Genomic DNA, 15,770 nt, shown 5'->3' with positions numbered 1-15,770 from the left:
TTTATTGTGGAAGTTAGCAGTGCTAAACCCACCCAAACCAGTATATCCACAGCATCTATTTAACAGAGCCATGTGCCACATGGTTTCTTTAGCATCTCAGAGCAAAATTTCTCCCGGCAGCAAACCAAGAGCTGCATTGATCTCTGCTGGAGATTTGGCCCCTCTTCAGCCGCAGCTCAGGCAATGACAGGGGACAGAGAAATAATGGGAGTTAAGTGTGATGGAGGTTCATGCCAGGTTAGAAAGCATTAATGGGATGGGTTTTTCTTGTAACAAATGGAAAACGCTGACTTTGGTTTAATGATGAGCTGGCAAAGGACCTGAGTTCATCTGACCCTGCTTCATTGCTTCTCATTGATTTTTTTTTTTCTTTAATTCATGCAAAACACTTTTATTCACATAAGTCTGGACTGCTTGGAGAATCAGCCACAGCTTGCAAAGGCAGGGTAAGGCATTAAAATAGTTTGTGGGAGACTTACTGGGATTTGGGGGTAATTTGGTTGGGTTTGGAGGTAGGGATGAAGTCCCACAGCCTGTCCCCATCCCAATGTCACACCCTGAAGCAGGCAAAAATTCTGGGCTCAAGCTCACCCCATCTAAAATCATGCTTAGCTCATCAGGAAACCTCTTTAAAGGCTCCAAAGGCAAAAATAAGTGAAAATAAGTGCTGTGTTCGGAAGGCTCATGAAATGCATTTTGCAGAACTTGGTTTGTTTTCTGGTCTCACCACAGAATAGTCGCTTTTAAGTAGAACTCCTCTACCTTGGATTTTTCTTGGGAACCAGATGCCTCGGTAATATTTGGTTCCTACCTGCATGAGAACAGAGAAAATGCAATTTGGGGTATAAACGGGGTGACAGCAGCGCAGGGAAGGAAAGCGCTGGGGTGCTTGCTTCCCAGCCAAAAGGAAAGATGCTGCTCAGTCAGGCTGTTATTTTCCCATGCTGGTGTGTAATTAAAAAACTGAAGCCTTATTAGGGTATTTTGCATTTTCTTTGGTGGCGAGGGCTTCATTGCGCGCATGGGGTAAAGCTATGCCAGGGCTTGAGGCCCTGCAGAGCCCAGGAAGGGCAGCTCCCTTCCGAGAGGAAAAGACTATAAATTTTTAGCCTCTTGCCATGGACAGAAACGGGCCAGGAGCAGGACATTAAATACACACACTTCCAGAGTATCATCAGTTACGCAACCCACGATGGTGGGGAGGGGAAATCCCAACAAGTTCCTAATCCCGGAGGCACGTAAGGGCACGAGCAACGTGCCAGGAGAGGAACCATCGAGGGGGGAAAAGCAAGCAACCCAAACTTTCCATGCCGCATCTCACGGTGCTTCCAGGAGGAGTTTTCTTTTTGGCCAGATGCAGCTCTGTTGCAAAGCCAAGGAGTGCAAAGCTGGCATGGAAAAAATAGGTCAGTTTATGACTGCTTTAGTAAATGAGACTCATTGCAGCCGTGATGCTGGGGAGGAGTTTGTCCCCACCACGCTGACCAGCTTTCCTCGCCAGTGATGTCTTTTTGCAACGCGATCTATGGGCAGATGTGACTTACAGGCAACAGGATCCTGCGGGCACCTGCCTGCTGGTGGGAGGCTCCAGTGAGAGACTATCGAAAGGTGGTTTTGGGGGGGAAAAGCAGCAAATAAGGCAAGTCTTTTTCTTGCTGTGTTTCAAAGACAAAGCTAGATCCTTGAGGAAGTAGATTAGCCAAAGTAATTTAATATGTATTTCTCTTCTGCACGAAGCAGCAACTGAAATATAAAATATCAGAGGTGGTACACACCTTCCTTCTCTTTACTCTTAGACAACTGTCTTAAAAAAGGCTTTAAATGTTCATCCAGCTGATACAATCTGATTAGGAGTGTAATAACCTTTGCTCATGTGCTACCTGCTATTCCAGGCAGGGACACATGTAAGCTTCTTACGGATGGGAGGGACCCGGACCCTCCCTGGCCGCAGGCTGATGCCTTCCCAATGAGGCACTGCTTCTTTAGAAGATAACCTGCATGGGACACAGCTCCCAAAAATGTGCCTTCGACCCCTCCCATGGTTGGTGGCATCACCCAGGTGTGCTAGAAGGTAAAATAATAACCTTTATTAAAAATAAAACCAAATGCCTTTTTTGGACATACTTTTTTATCCTGGAATAAGCACTGATAATAAAAGTGCTTTGAAGGGGAGAAAAAAATAAATCAAGTTTGGGTATATGAGCCTCCCTGCTGCCAGCTGGATTAATTTATGGGAAATGGGAGAAGTAAGTCACTCTTGTTTGAGGAAGATATTTGCTATCCAATTTGGTTTCAGCCCAGCATTTGGTTTAAAAATAACTTGCCCCTGTGCCTTGGGAGCAGCCGCTGTGGGACACGAGGGTTTGTGCCTCTGGGCTGAACAATTCCCTGCTGTGTCCAAGAGAATGAGCAAGGGGAAGAGCTGTAACCCTTTGCAGAAAGGGCTCGTTATGTCCTTTGATATCAATAAATCTCTTGTTTTTCAGATAGACGAGGACAGCCTGGCATTTGTGCTCTTAAAACACGATGCCCCTCTGTAAAGCTGCAGGAACAAATACCTTCCCAGCAATGCTCTAATCCAGCTTCCCGTAAACTTCCCCAAGCGGTGCAGTACCCACCAGCTGGCTCCTTCGCAGGAAAAGCTGAATATCTGTATTTTTTTTTCCTCGCAGCAGGGCTCGTAATATATGACTCACCGGGAGGCTTTCCTTTGCCTCTCCCTCATTTATTTTTAACTTGCAATCCCCTCAGAAGACTTTCCGAGATCAGAGTAGCGGCGTAAGCACGTTGCATGACATAACATGGCTGTGCTGAGGTCACCTTCTTAAAAATAAACCAGGGCACACCCGGGATGGGCGCAGGTGCTCCCATTTTCATTGTTTTTACGTCAATCATCCATGCCAGCCTCGGATCCCACTTTGGAGAATTGCTCCTATGTCAGAATGCGTCAGCTGCGTGCCGAGAGCTTGTAGGAGCGTGCCAAAATCCTGGCTGATGTATTTAAATGTTGTATTCCCCAAGTGGAGCTGCAGGCAGGAGCTGCTGCTTTTGGAGATGTGATGGGTGGAGGGGTAACACTGCAGGCCTTGGGGCTCCCTGCAGATTCCTGGCTGGGTTGTGTTGGGAAAGGGGCAGAAGAAATCAGTTTTCCCAGTGGGAAAAGGGGCTGCGGGGTGAGATGGGGAAAGCTGAACCCCAGGAAGTACAGCCAATTATTTGTTTTTTAATTAAAATAAAAGTCAAGCAATAGACTGAAATAAGGACCAGGTTGGAGATGGAGAAATATTCTTTTTTTCACTCAGGTATATATTTTTCTTATATATATGTAATTTTGGTCCAGGTCTTCACCTTGTTTATTCACGTAAGAATGAATCGAGCTTTTGCACTCCATGACCTGGTTTCTAACTCACATGCTCCACAAGGATGAGATGATTAAACCCAACTCATCACAAAATGGTCATGCAAATCCTCTTAGCTGAGCCGGTGAGTATGTTTCCATCCCGATTTTATCCCTCTCCCTCCATATAAAAGGTTCCCAGGGCCGGGGCTGGTTTTATGTGGTTTCATCCCCTTTTTCTCTGGACGTAAATGAGAATAAGCCAAGATGAAATGGGCTTGGGAAATGCGTGCCCACAGAGGAAATCAGGTCGGATTTTTAGCCATTAGGGTTTTTAATCTATTGAAACAGTTTCCCACGTGATGTGCACCCTACCATCCATTTTGGAGCATCTTCCAGCTGGGTTGTCAACCCAAGACCACGTGTGGCTTAGTCCAGAGCTTTTCTTTCCCCTAAACCAATAAATTAAAGGCTCTTTATGGAGTTTGTGCTGAGGATCAGGCTGACGTTATATATCAAAGAGACATTATAGACCAAATATTCAGGCATTATATGCCAAATCTGCTCCATACGTTTCATTCTCTGCCCTTTTATCTTGGAAGGGGAGCTGCTGATGGGAGAAAGCTTTACCATCGCCTGCATGGGAGCAAGAACAAGCCAATAATCGCCGCCTGGTGTGAGGAGAAGCCCTGGGAGAGACAAGGCTGCTCTGAAGATGCTCAAGATGCTCATGCAGAGTTGTCATGGGCACGATGCTCTCCGTAGTCATCTCCATGGCTACCTCGGCACTGAGCAGAGGGGATGCAAGTGGTGTAGGAACGGCGTTGTTAGCTTAAATGCTGCACACTCTCTCTCAGCTGGTGTAAATAAGTAATGCTTGGGATCATCCAAGAGGTTTATCTTCAGGGATGATGGCTGTTTTTTTAGCCGGAGCTTGAAGGCAGCTGAGATTGCAAATGTGTTTATTTATGAAAAACAGATTTGTAGCATCTCCCCTAAGGTATTTCTACAGTGGATGCACTGGAGTACAAGTGCATGATGTACTCAGATGAGGCTCAGGTTTTTTTACTCACCCTTAGCCAATGAGATTGAAAAACCCAGATAATATTCCTGCTTCTGACCCAATATTATGCTATCGGAATGGCTACCTTAAAAAAAGAAGGCTGTGTATAAATAAGGAAGTTGATTTTTCAGCGGGGTGTGGAGAAGGAAGCATTCTGAAATAAGGTTTTTTCCCTCAGCTAGCAATTTTTTTGTAAACAACAGCAAAGATTATGCACAATAGGACCATCTAGTTAATACAGTCTGGACCTGAGGTGTGCTAGCTTTAGGGACTGAGCAGAGATGCCAGAGCTGACAACTCCCCTAAAGGATTTCTCCTTAATTTTATCTCCTTAACTTTTCCAAAGCAACTCCCAATGCAGTGCAAACACTGTGGCTCGCAGCCTGCATAGAGAAAGCTGGGACAATAAAAGTCATGGTAAATCTGCGCAGAGGGCTTGAATTACAAGGGAAGAAGCCCACAGGCTTTTCAGGGCTTGGGGGTGCTGCAATCTCTGTGCTACCAAGAGCAAAAAAAACCAGAGGTGTCAAGTACAGGCTGCAAAGCATTTTATCTATCAATGCTTCAAGGGGATGGAGGTTAATAGTTCATAAGACGATGAACATAAAACCTTGCTATGAGCCCATGTGCGGGACCAGCACCAGACAACAAACCCCAGCTTGGGCAATAGCGTTTTGCTCCAGTGACAGGCAAAGAGATTTTTTTTTTGTCTCTACAATTGTCCCTAAAGCTGCGGCTCGTTAAACTATACAACCGTAACGTGCCCTTTGCCCAGAAGCTCCAGTGACCTTGGCCCCGGGCTTGTTTTTCAGTGCATTTCTCAGCAAGTCCAGCAAGGCTCTAGGGAGGGAATAATGATCAAAATACAGAAACCAGAGGAAATCAGTTTTGCATTTGCAGCGGCATGTCAGGACATGCTGTTTATCCTGAGCCAGAGTGGACCGGGCAAATCTTTCACACCGGGCTCAGTGCAAGGAGGCTTCCTGCAAGCAAAGCCCCATCCGCAGCCATTAAATAGCAAATAATAATAAGCACTAATAATACAACACAGTTTATTTTTCCCAGGGTGTTTTATTGTCCGTATTCTGGCCTGAAACATCTGTGCCGTCCAAAATACTTTTGTGGTATCAATAATCCAAGGAGCTTGTCATGTTAAAAATAAAGGAAGCTGGAGCAAAGCCTCTGGGACTTGATTTCTCACAAAGCGTAGCCTGTTTGGGAGCTTGCGTTATTCTGCTAAGGATTCATTAGGTAATCTGTTGCTCAGAAAAAAAGGAAAGTTTGACAAAATTACATCAACTCCTTGTCTGAGATGAAATGAAATAAAGCTGAGAATTGGTGTCTTATTGCTCCCTCACTAATCATTGGAGCTCTCCTACACAAATAGCTTTAAAATGAACGTTTTGGGGACTGGGATGGGAACGAAGTTTTGAACTGCTCTTCACAGCAGCTGTTTTGTATTTAAGCTTTCTGAGTTGTTTTCAGAGAATGATGAGAAAAGCAGATGGAGGAGATTGCAGACCCTTTTTCTGGAGAAAAAAGGGGGTTGGCATCCCTTGAAAAATGGGGAGAGAAAAAAAGAAAGGAAATGAAATAACAATAGTAAACCTGGATACTATTTTAATTCCAGAAATAGGCTGATTCTGGCAGAATTGGCTGCTAATACTTTTCCTGCATTTCTCCTTAGTTCCGCTAATAGAGAAGAACAACTTACGTCTTGAAATAGGTATTGGGGGGAACTACACCTGGGCTCAGCAGAGCTCCTGGCTCTCCACCACAGACCCAACCCAACAAGGGAGAGCTGACAATTCCACTGCCCTCCAGCCCTTTGAATTATTGATCTTGTATGTATTAATTATAGACACTTCTTGAGGTCAGTAGGTAGAGCACGAGGAAAGTGTGCCGGGTCAGGTGTCGCAAGAGTTGAATTTCAAGAGAGGAGGATTTGAGAAGGGAAGTGGTTTAATCAACACCAGTTTAGGTAAGTCCTTATAAGTGCACAGAACACGGGTTCCAGACAAGCTGATACACCCACTTTTTGTAAAAAAAACCAAAACCACATCCAGGAGCTGGAAATGAGCTAATTTCAGTCTTTAATTTACCAATACAAGTAATCAAGCAGAGGGAAGGTGTGTCAGCCTATGAGAGGGGGTCCCTTTGGGGAGGGATTGGAGATAATCGTAAACCATGACCTTGCTTTGGGTGAGGAATCATTATCCAGCTTGTCCTCATTTTAGATTTTTTGGTTTGTTTGGTTTTTTTTTTCCTAAAAAATAAAGTGCCCTTCAATTGGTTTAGGACAATTTTCAGGATTATTTGTTGGTGGTTTACTACTAACTCAGAGATGCAACTGCTCACATTTTTAATCCATCTACCTCCCAGGCAGGGAACAGAGATATTGCAGCGGTGACCATGCGCGTGTATAAAACACGTCTGTTTGGGGGGTGAATTCCTCTGTTATTCATTACTTACCTCTGTGCTTAGCTGCTATTTATCGTGACCCAGCTACAAGAAACAACTTTAGGAAGAAGAGCTAGCTGAATCCAGCTCGTTTGTTTGCAAACCTGTATCATTTTTCAATCAATGGATCAGCTAAACAAATATTACTGCATTTATATCACTTACCGTTTAAGTAGATAATCCCTTTGCTCTTCTGCACTACATAGTGGGTATTATTGCATTTAAAATGTAGTACTACTGTTAAGAGCGTGTTATAAAAATGAGGCAGACCTTTCCCTTGTAATTATCTCAGAATTTCGTGACTGTAAGCCTTCAAAATATACCCAGCTGGGAGCAGGAGAGTCATGGACGTATTTTCTGATTGACTCCCAGGTACCAACCTCGCTTCTGCACGCCCCTGTCTTTCCCCACCAACAACCTTCCTCTGACCACAAACCACTCCATTTTAAAGCTGATTTTTGCAGATGACACCACTGGAGCGTTTCCAGATGGGCCGAGGATAACCCTGGGCATGGGGGTTCCTGCAGAAATCCTCCTTTGGGCTTCAGCTCCCCAAATCTCTTTTGCAAAAAGCCTTTGCAATGCTGACCTCTGCAGGCAAACACTGCATAAAACCAGCTGTCTCTAGGCAGCAATAACCTAAATAATGCATTAAGCAGGTGTCTTACACATTATTGCTGGCTGTGGGTAGCAATAGCCTTTTAATAATGCATAAAACCGAGGCATTTCTGTCGGTTAGCAAACAGAGAGTATTTCGGTGAGGGAAATACTGGGAAATCCTCATTCGCTTGGAAAGGGCTGATCTGCTAACTCCTATAGAGCTTTTATAAATGATTTGCTGGTTGGACAAAGCGCTTTGAAATCAGGGAATGAAGGATATGAATGAAAAGCAAGCATTTCACACCGTAAAGCCATCGATGCTATAAACTGGGAGTCAAGGGCCCTGGCTGGGCTTCCTTGGGGGTAGCCAGAAACTACCTGCAGCTTTGCCCCCGAGACACCCACCCCCTCTAATTAAGCTCTAATTAGCAGCACCCTGAGGGCCGGGGGGGGGGGGGCATCCCCAGGCCCTGAGGTGGGAGCGGAGTTATGTGTGCTGGGTCTCAGGATGGGCAGGGGGGCTGGAAATGGGTGTCCTGCGGCCCCGGACCCCCGTAGCCAGACCCAGGCCCGGCCACCTCCTCGGGGCCTGGCCTCAGAGCTCCCCCAGGCCCTGGGGCTCCCCCCGCCATGGCTTCCCCTCAGCCCCAGCAGCCATGGAGCCCCCCCGGCCCCGACGAAGCCCCTCAGCCATCACCCCGGGGTCTTCCCCTCTGCCTCCTCAGCCGCCCCCCCCACCCGAGACCCCTCGGCCCATGACCTCGTCCCCAGCCTGGTCTGGCCATGAGGATGGGTCGGGCCAGGTCTGCTCCCCCCCCAGCCCCGGGCCTGAACGGGTTCCCTGTGGAAAAATGGGGGAGATGGTGGGCGTGAAACAAAGCAGGCGACGGCGGGTTCGGCTGGGAAGGACTTTAATGTGCCCGCTGCCCGGAGGTCCCGGGTGTGGGGAAGCATCATGGGGCAGCAGGCGGGCGTTCTTCCCTGCGGGGGGGGGTCTGCGAGGGGTATGCCGGCGGTTAGCGAGAGCTGCGTGGAGCCTTCTCCCGTGCCCTGGGTCAGCCGGGCTGTGGGAGCATCCCTGACGGGTGCTCAGACCCCGAAGATGGCTGAGGAAGAGACGCCGGAGGGACCCGGAGCCCCACAGAGCGCGTAGACGAGCGCCCTGCGCCTGGGAAGGATGCTCAGACCCTGAAGGACGCCGAGGAAGAGACGTCGGAGGGACCCGGAGCCCTGTCGGACGTTGGAGGGACCCGGAGCTCTGCAGCGCTTGGGCACGAGTTTGACGGGAGCTCCTGGGGCGCGGGGTACGCCGCTGCACCCGGCAGACCCCCGTCCTAGAGCTTGAGTGCCGTGACACGGGGGATGTGGAAGGGACAGGTCTCCTCTGAACCTGTGGAGCTGCAGGAGGAGAAGGAGGCAACATCAGGAGGTCAAGGAGCAGCCCACAACTCCGCTCCCCGAGTCCCCCCGCCCCAGGCAGCCCGCCGGCCCGTGCCGTGCCTGCCACTTACATGAGCCGGTTGCGGATGGGGCGAAAGTGTTTGGTGAGCCTGACGGCGAAGATGATGTTGGGGATGAGGAAGAAGGTGCAGCATCCCAGGCTGAACCAGAAAGCATTCTGCAAGGAGAGAGCACGGGGGTCCCTACTGAGCTGCATGAGGCAGCCCCCAGGCTCTAGAGGGGTTTGGGGAGCCTTGCGGTGGCTGGTTCTGGTGGTGGTGGGGGTGTTAGGGCTGCTGTCGGCCCTGGCTGCCCCAAACTTGTGCTCATTAGCACCATGCAGGTCTCCACCAGACCTCAGTGGAGGGACAGGGACGGGATCCTTACCCATGGGTCAGCAATGCGGTCACACAGGATCACCCGCCCGTTGTCCAGGGCCGTGGCAAGTGGCTGGCACGAAGCCACATCCTCCCTCAGCTGGAACAAGAAGCGGAGACAAGGCGTAAATCTGCTCCTGGCTCAGGGGGATGCATTTTGCTACCTCCTGCCTTGGCTCGGCGAGGGGCTTGCATGCAGCATCCGTGGGGGCTCCTGGCCCCAAAGAACCCCCTGCAGCGAAGGCGAGCACCTACCGTCTGCCCGACCCAGTTCAGGTACTGTGCGAAGTACCGCAGCTCCTTTCTCGTGAAGCAGCCAATCTCCTGGGCAGAGAGAAGGCAGCATGTAGGGCAGGCGCCGTGCTTCCCAGCCCAGCTCCAGCCACACTCCAACCAGCTCTGGGCTAATGTCAGGCTTGGAAATGAGGGCTGGAGGCTTCAGGTGCCCTTTCCGCTCTGCAGCACCCCATTCACACTCTTTCTTTCTGGCCGTGGGGAATTTTGTAACCCCCAAGGGCTAATCCAGTCCCAGTTTACCTGCCGGAGGATCTGCTGGGCTTGCACAGGCAGCCGGGCTTCCACTGAAGCTGTGGTGGCCAGTGTCGTCTTCACCCGCTCCTGGGGAACCACGGGAAGGGCAGAGCATCCTTAGAGCACCGAGCAGCAGGACAGGTGCCCTAAGGACATCGGGAGCAGGGCGTGCAGTGGCACGCACGTGCCGAGCTTCTAATTGGGTCTGATTGCCGGAGAGCAGGGAAAAGGGCACCTGCCCTGAGCAGAGAAACATCCTTGTAGGGAGCAGGTGAGATTAAACACCATGGGAGAGCTCTGCCAGGGTTGCTGGAATGCTGTGAGTGCTGCAGGGAGATTTCTGATTTGCAGCAGCAATCCAAAGGAGACCAATCCTCCCTGAGTGGCATTTTTCCTGGCTCTCCCATCACCCTGTAAATGGCTTTTTGGGGCACTGGCAGGCAGGACCCATAGGGCACCACATATTTTTCGGAGCTGGAAGAAACCGCGCAATTACCTGGAGGTGTGGTGCCAAGCGGGAGAGGAAGTGGACGCTTTCCCCCAGCTTTGCCTGCAGGACAGGGAGGTGAGAAGGGTACAAAAGGCCCATCACCCCTTTCACGGGGACATCACCGGGAAAACGCCGGCAGCACCACGAGCCACCAGCCCGGCATGGACTCACCACCAAAGCCTCCTGCGACTGTACTGTGGAGTTTTGCATCTGCCACAGCGCCCGGGCCTCGGCGGCCAGCCGCCCCGCCACCGTGCCGTTCCTCTGCAGGGGGACAGCAGGGTAAGGATATCCCCATGGGCACGCAGGCAGCCCCTACCGCCCGCCCCCGCCGCTCACCTGCATTTTCTGCAGCCCCTCGAGGCTCCTCGCCAAGCCAGGGAGGCTGGTCTGCACCACGGGGTTTTTCATCTGGGGGAAGGTGGAGTTGGCAGCTGCCCAAAATCCAACCCTGGAAGCCAGTTCTGCAGTGGCTGGGCCACATCCTGCCTGCTGCAGCAGGTCCAGCTCCCCGTGAGCATTCCCTCACCTCCTCTTGGAAGCGCCCATAGTCCACTTCATCCATGCCGCTGCGGGCAAAGGTCTCCAGGTCCTGCCTGCCCTCGCTGCGGAGGAGCCGCACATCGCCCAAGCGTGCCGTGAAGTCGCCCAGGCGTTTTTGGAAATCGGCCGTGTACTGCAGGGGCGAGATGTGGGGGATGCCGCAGGGTTGGGGCCAGGCACCTCCATCCCAGTAACCCCACTAAACCTTGTGCATCCCCATGCTGTTACCAGAAGCTCTGGCTGGAGCCAGCCCTCACCTTGGGGGTTTTTAGATGCTCATCCAGGTCGTAGGACCTGTCGAGCTGCAGCACCTCCCACAGCCCCGCGCCGCTCTTGCACTCCCTGGAAGGTAAAGGGACGTTGGCAGCGTGACCCCAAATTAGCCCTCTGATGTATAGGGGCAGAGGTGGGCTCCTGGAGCACCCACCGGTACGTGGCGCTGAGGTTGGAGTCCCTCCTGAGGTTGAGTTGACGGGTGAGGTTCATGGATGGAGGCAGGTTCCCGGGGGTGTCGATGAACTGGGCCAAATGGGAGGAAAAAGAGGGTCGGTGTCAGGTGCGGGCATTCCCAGCAATGATTTTGGGGGTCCTCTGCCCTCGCAGGTGTGTCCTGGGGTACCCTATGCCAGCCAGAGCTAATCTTGCCTTTATTTGTACAATCCCCATTGCAGAGCCTCGCCAGGCAGCGTTCGGAGGGAAAGCGGCGGACAGCCCTGTGCAGAGACCAGCCTGTGTGTGCACAGCGATGGGATGAGCCCTGATCCCAATCCCGATCCCTCTTTCAGCCCCATTGCAGCATGTACCCCAAGGATCCCCAAACGACCAGAGGACAGGGGGTCGCATCGTCACCTCGCAACTTAACAGCACAAGGGCAATTCCCTGCTGCTGATGCAAATCCAAGGACCTAGTCCTAAACTTAATCTTCTGGTTTAGGATGGGGCTTTTCTGGATGGGTTTAGGGGGAGGACACAGAGGGTTTGGAGGCATTTTGGTGCACGCAAGGAGAGATTTACGGGGCGATGGGTGGATGCGTGGCCACCCACCTTATAAATCTCCTGGTTGACCCAGTTCCTGCAAACCAGCGTCTGGATGTTGCCCCCAACCAGGAAGGTGGCGAAAACCAGGAGGATGAGGAGCCAGGAGAACAGGAAAGCCAGGCCCACGCCGCTGAAAGAGGGAGAGGAGACGCCGGCGGCGGCTTTGCAGACCCGGGCGGGCAGAAAGGCTTGTAAGGACGTGCCCGGCCGGCTGCAGCCCTGCGGCTCCCTCCCGCGCCCGGGCACGCCAGCCTGCCTGGGAAGGGCCCGCGGGAGCGGGGTGTGCCGGGCAGCGGGGCCGGGGCGCGGGAGCTGCCGGCTCCCAGGGAGGAGCAGCTTCTCCCAAACCCGCCGGCGCAGGCGGTGGCTTCAAAAGACTTTCCACTCGGCCGGCTCCGGGTCCCTCCCTTGGCTTTGCCCCTCTGTTTTTTGGGGGGGTGGGAGGGGTGAGATGGCAACAGCCCCCTCCAGCACCCAGGAAGATGCTTACACCAGGAGAAACTTGGCGCCGGCTTCTCCTCGGCACTCGTAGTCGCTTGGGTCCTCCCGCTTGGAGAGCCCGTATGCCCCCAGGGCCATCCCTGTCACGTTGCAGGCCAGGATGAGGAGGATGATGGAGCACAGCACTGTGCCCGCGATCCACCTGGAGGAAAGAGCAGCAGGGCACAGCCTCGAGATATGGGGCTGATGCACCAGCTAGGGCTCAGGGGGGGCTCAGCACCCATCTCTGCTGTACCCCCCGCATCCCTTCATGCTCCCCAGTGTCACCTGTACCGCTCGAAGCGCTCCACCTCCCGGAGGTACGGCTGGCTCCTGTCCTCCGCCTTCAGCAGGGCTTCGCTGACGGGCCTCGTGTAGTCGGGGAGGGGGAAGGCATCGGCGATGGACTGCACCTTCTCTGTCACGCGGGCCATCTCGTCCCGCAGATCTGCGGGGCCAAGGCCATGCTGGAGCGGTGGATGGTCCCCACGGCCCACCCTATGTCCCCAAACTGGGATTCGCCCCACAGAGGGTGTCCCCACTCGGTCTGGCCGTCCCACTCACCCTGGATGACTTGCGCCATCCTCTCCACGGCCAGCTCTGGGATGGAGTTGAAGGTGCCATTGCCCTGTGAGGAAAGAGGGGGTGCTGAGCGGCTTGGCCGGGGCTGCCCGTGAGTGCCGGACCCCCCTGCTTCACCCCGACCCCACCAACCTGGCGAATCATCTCCGCAAAGTCGCTTCGGGGCAGACCAGCCAGTGCCTTCAAAACCTTCTCCACCGATGGCACCTTGGAGTAGAAGAAGTAACCCATGAGCCTCGGGGCTACCGGAGGGGTGATGGTGGGGGACCAGCACCCCGTCCCACCTTGCCGTAGTCGGCGCCCAGCTCCAGGCTCTGTGCCCTGCCCAGGACGCTGGCGCAGGAGGTGCAGCGCGGGTCGTCCAGCAACGCGACCACGCGCCGACGCCGTTCCCGCAGCGCCGGCTCCAGCTCAGCCCGCGCTGCTGCCAGCGCCCGCACTGTCTCGTCGAGAATCTGTAAATGGTGCAGCGAGGTCTGTAGGTCTTAAAGAGAAAGCCCAGGGCTAGTTCACGCTGCTCCGCTCGGCCGCCCCGGCTCTCCGGCGAGGCTTTGGCACTGGCCCCCGGGGAGAGCCGCGCTCGGCCGTACCTCCAGCCCTGTCCTGCAGGTCTGCCAGTGCCGCGTAGGTCATCGCCTTCAGCTGTGCGTGGATGGAGAGCCCCACGCTCCGGCTGAGCCCTGCAAGGCATCGGGCACCCTGTCAGCATTTCATCCCGGTGGGAAGCTCAGGTGGGTGCCCACCAGTGCCCGGTGCGGCGCTTACCACCCAGGTCGGAGATTATCTGCTGTCGAGGCACCTCGAACTGGTCTACCACCATCTGCACCCCCTGCCAGAAGAGAGGAGACGATTGGCCGGGGATAGCAGCCGCCGGGAGGGGAGGAAGCCCCACGTTGCCATTCAAAATACACTTTTAATGCGCATTTTAATGCACCACCTCCTCTCCCCTCCCAGACTACTCCATGAAGGAAATGCAGCCGCCCCTGGGCTGCACCCCACGCCGGGGGGGGGAAGCTGGTGGAGGACCCACCTGGGGGACGTTGGCGATGTGCTGCCGCAGGGTGCGCAGGGTGGTCGGCACGGCCCCCAGCCCCGGCTCCATCTGCCCCTTCACCCGCTGGCTGGTGACGAAGGCACAGACGACGCTGGTCCTGCCGGGGACGAGCAGGCGGTGATGGGGCAGCCCGGCAGAGCCTCCCGGACGCATAGAACACGGTTCCCTGCCCCGGGGTGAGGGGGCCAGTTCACAGGGTGCTTTGGGGGACTCACAGGATGACGAGGGAGGTGAGGGACAGGCAGGCCAGCAGGCAGTGGCGACGGCAGCCCAGCGAGCGCCGGTGGGCACGCAGGCGGCCCCCGCACCGCCGGCGGCTCCGGCAGTAGCAGAAGCACATCCCGGCCACTGGCACCGCCACGGTGAAGAGCAGAGCCACCGCGGCGCAGATGACATAACCCAGCTCATACTGCACCACCTATGTGATGGGAGAGCCCGGCTGGCACCAGTGCACCCAGCTTGGGGTTCCGCATGTGCCCAGGTGCCCCATCCGAGGTGGATGCCATCCCCGTGGGATTCCCCACCCCACGTCCTGGCTCACCTGCAATGTCTGCACCGAGCCGGGGTCGTTCAGGGCCGCCCTGAGCAGCTCTGCAAAAGGAACCGCGGCACCGGTAAAAGAGGTCCCACTTGATGCACGCCCAGCCCTCCCCAGGCAGCGAGGCCGGGATGGAGTCAGCATCCCCCTCCGTGAAGTGGCTCAGACCCCCCGGAGCAGCTCCGGACACGGGGATTGCAGCCGGCTCCAGGTATTGCAAAACCCCCGTGGTCTTGGGACCCATGGCACTGGGGTCCCGGCTCCCCAGCTTGGGGCTCACCTGTGGGCAGGGGGTTTTGCTGGATGAGGTCCAGGCAGCGCCGGACGAGGCCGTAGAGAGGATCAAGCGAGCTGGGTACCCGGTGCAGCGCCGGCACCCGAATCTCGGCATGCCTGTCGGTGAAGCGGAGGACGCCGCCGGGGCTGGCAAGGTGGCACTGCTGGGTGCTGGCGGGACGCAGCAGCACCCAAGCCAGCAGCAACCCAGCTGCCCGCATGGCTTCGGCGGTGGGGAGAGAGCCGGGGGGGCTCTGTCAGCCGGCGAGCGGGCAGAGGGGCATGCCCGGCCCCGGATGGCTCTCTCCGACTCGGCTCGCTGCTCCGGGAAACCTGCCTGACGGGTCGGCCGCTGCGCAGAGCCCAGACGCTGCCGTGGCTTGTTCCCCCGACGGGCTCCCTGGGGCGGCTGGGCTTGGCGGGGCTGCGTGGAGGCGTCTCCCAAATCATCCCAGGCCTGTTTCGCAACCCCTGGCATCCCTGAGTCACCGCTGCGGGATCCCCACGGTCAAGGCCGTTCCCAAAACGGGTGGCAAAGCCCCTCCAGGATTTTGGGGAGAGGGCCAGGTGGCGATGAAACCCCTGTTCTTGGGCTGGAGGGTGCTCGTCCCCACCGCAGCCACCTTGGAAGGAGGGATCTGGGATTTGGACATCACTTGGGGGGCAGAAAAGCCCTTGCAGATGGATCCACGTCCACAGACAGGGTCCATGCAGAGCAGGATCACCCTTTGCAAAAGCATCCTGAGACTCAGGGTAGCAATGGGCTGGGAAGAAGGGAAAACAGGGGGGACGCATGGAGAGGCACAGCAAGCCCTGGCTAGCAATGTCCGCTTGTCAGCCAGGTGTGAGATGAGTTTTCTGGGCTCAGCCGGTCCCTGCCTCACACCCTGAGGCAGCCGCGGCTCCTTCCCAGAGCAGGATCCTGCTCGCCAGCATGGGCTGAGCACTAATTACAGGGTTGG

At 54.7% G+C, this 15,770-nt stretch overlaps 1 protein-coding gene across 1 annotated transcript; it reads right to left on the bottom strand.

Moving 5' to 3' along the window:
• Nucleotides 1-8,363: 8,363 nt before the first annotated feature.
• On the bottom strand, nucleotides 8,364-15,273 carry LOC142037657 (prominin-2-like). The gene is given in 24 exon segments (XM_075042136.1): nucleotides 8,364-8,858; nucleotides 8,972-9,078; nucleotides 9,288-9,377; nucleotides 9,533-9,601; nucleotides 9,815-9,895; nucleotides 10,305-10,358; nucleotides 10,470-10,562; nucleotides 10,638-10,709; nucleotides 10,828-10,974; nucleotides 11,099-11,183; nucleotides 11,269-11,360; nucleotides 11,885-12,008; nucleotides 12,369-12,521; nucleotides 12,647-12,806; nucleotides 12,923-12,986; nucleotides 13,073-13,147; nucleotides 13,225-13,424; nucleotides 13,531-13,620; nucleotides 13,706-13,769; nucleotides 13,971-14,091; nucleotides 14,210-14,412; nucleotides 14,536-14,585; nucleotides 14,813-15,059; nucleotides 15,061-15,273. Coding segments are annotated over 24 exon segments (2,703 nt in total). The 5' UTR covers nucleotides 15,259-15,273; the 3' UTR covers nucleotides 8,364-8,794.
• Between the last annotated feature and the right edge of the window lie 497 nt (nucleotides 15,274-15,770).

The sequence above is a fragment of the Buteo buteo genome, chromosome 12 (genome assembly GCF_964188355.1).
Source record: "Buteo buteo chromosome 12, bButBut1.hap1.1, whole genome shotgun sequence".
Classification (NCBI taxonomy): Eukaryota; Metazoa; Chordata; class Aves; order Accipitriformes; family Accipitridae; genus Buteo; species Buteo buteo.
The sequence above is the reverse complement of the archived record's forward strand: the minus strand, read 5'-3'. Positions and strand labels throughout refer to the sequence as shown.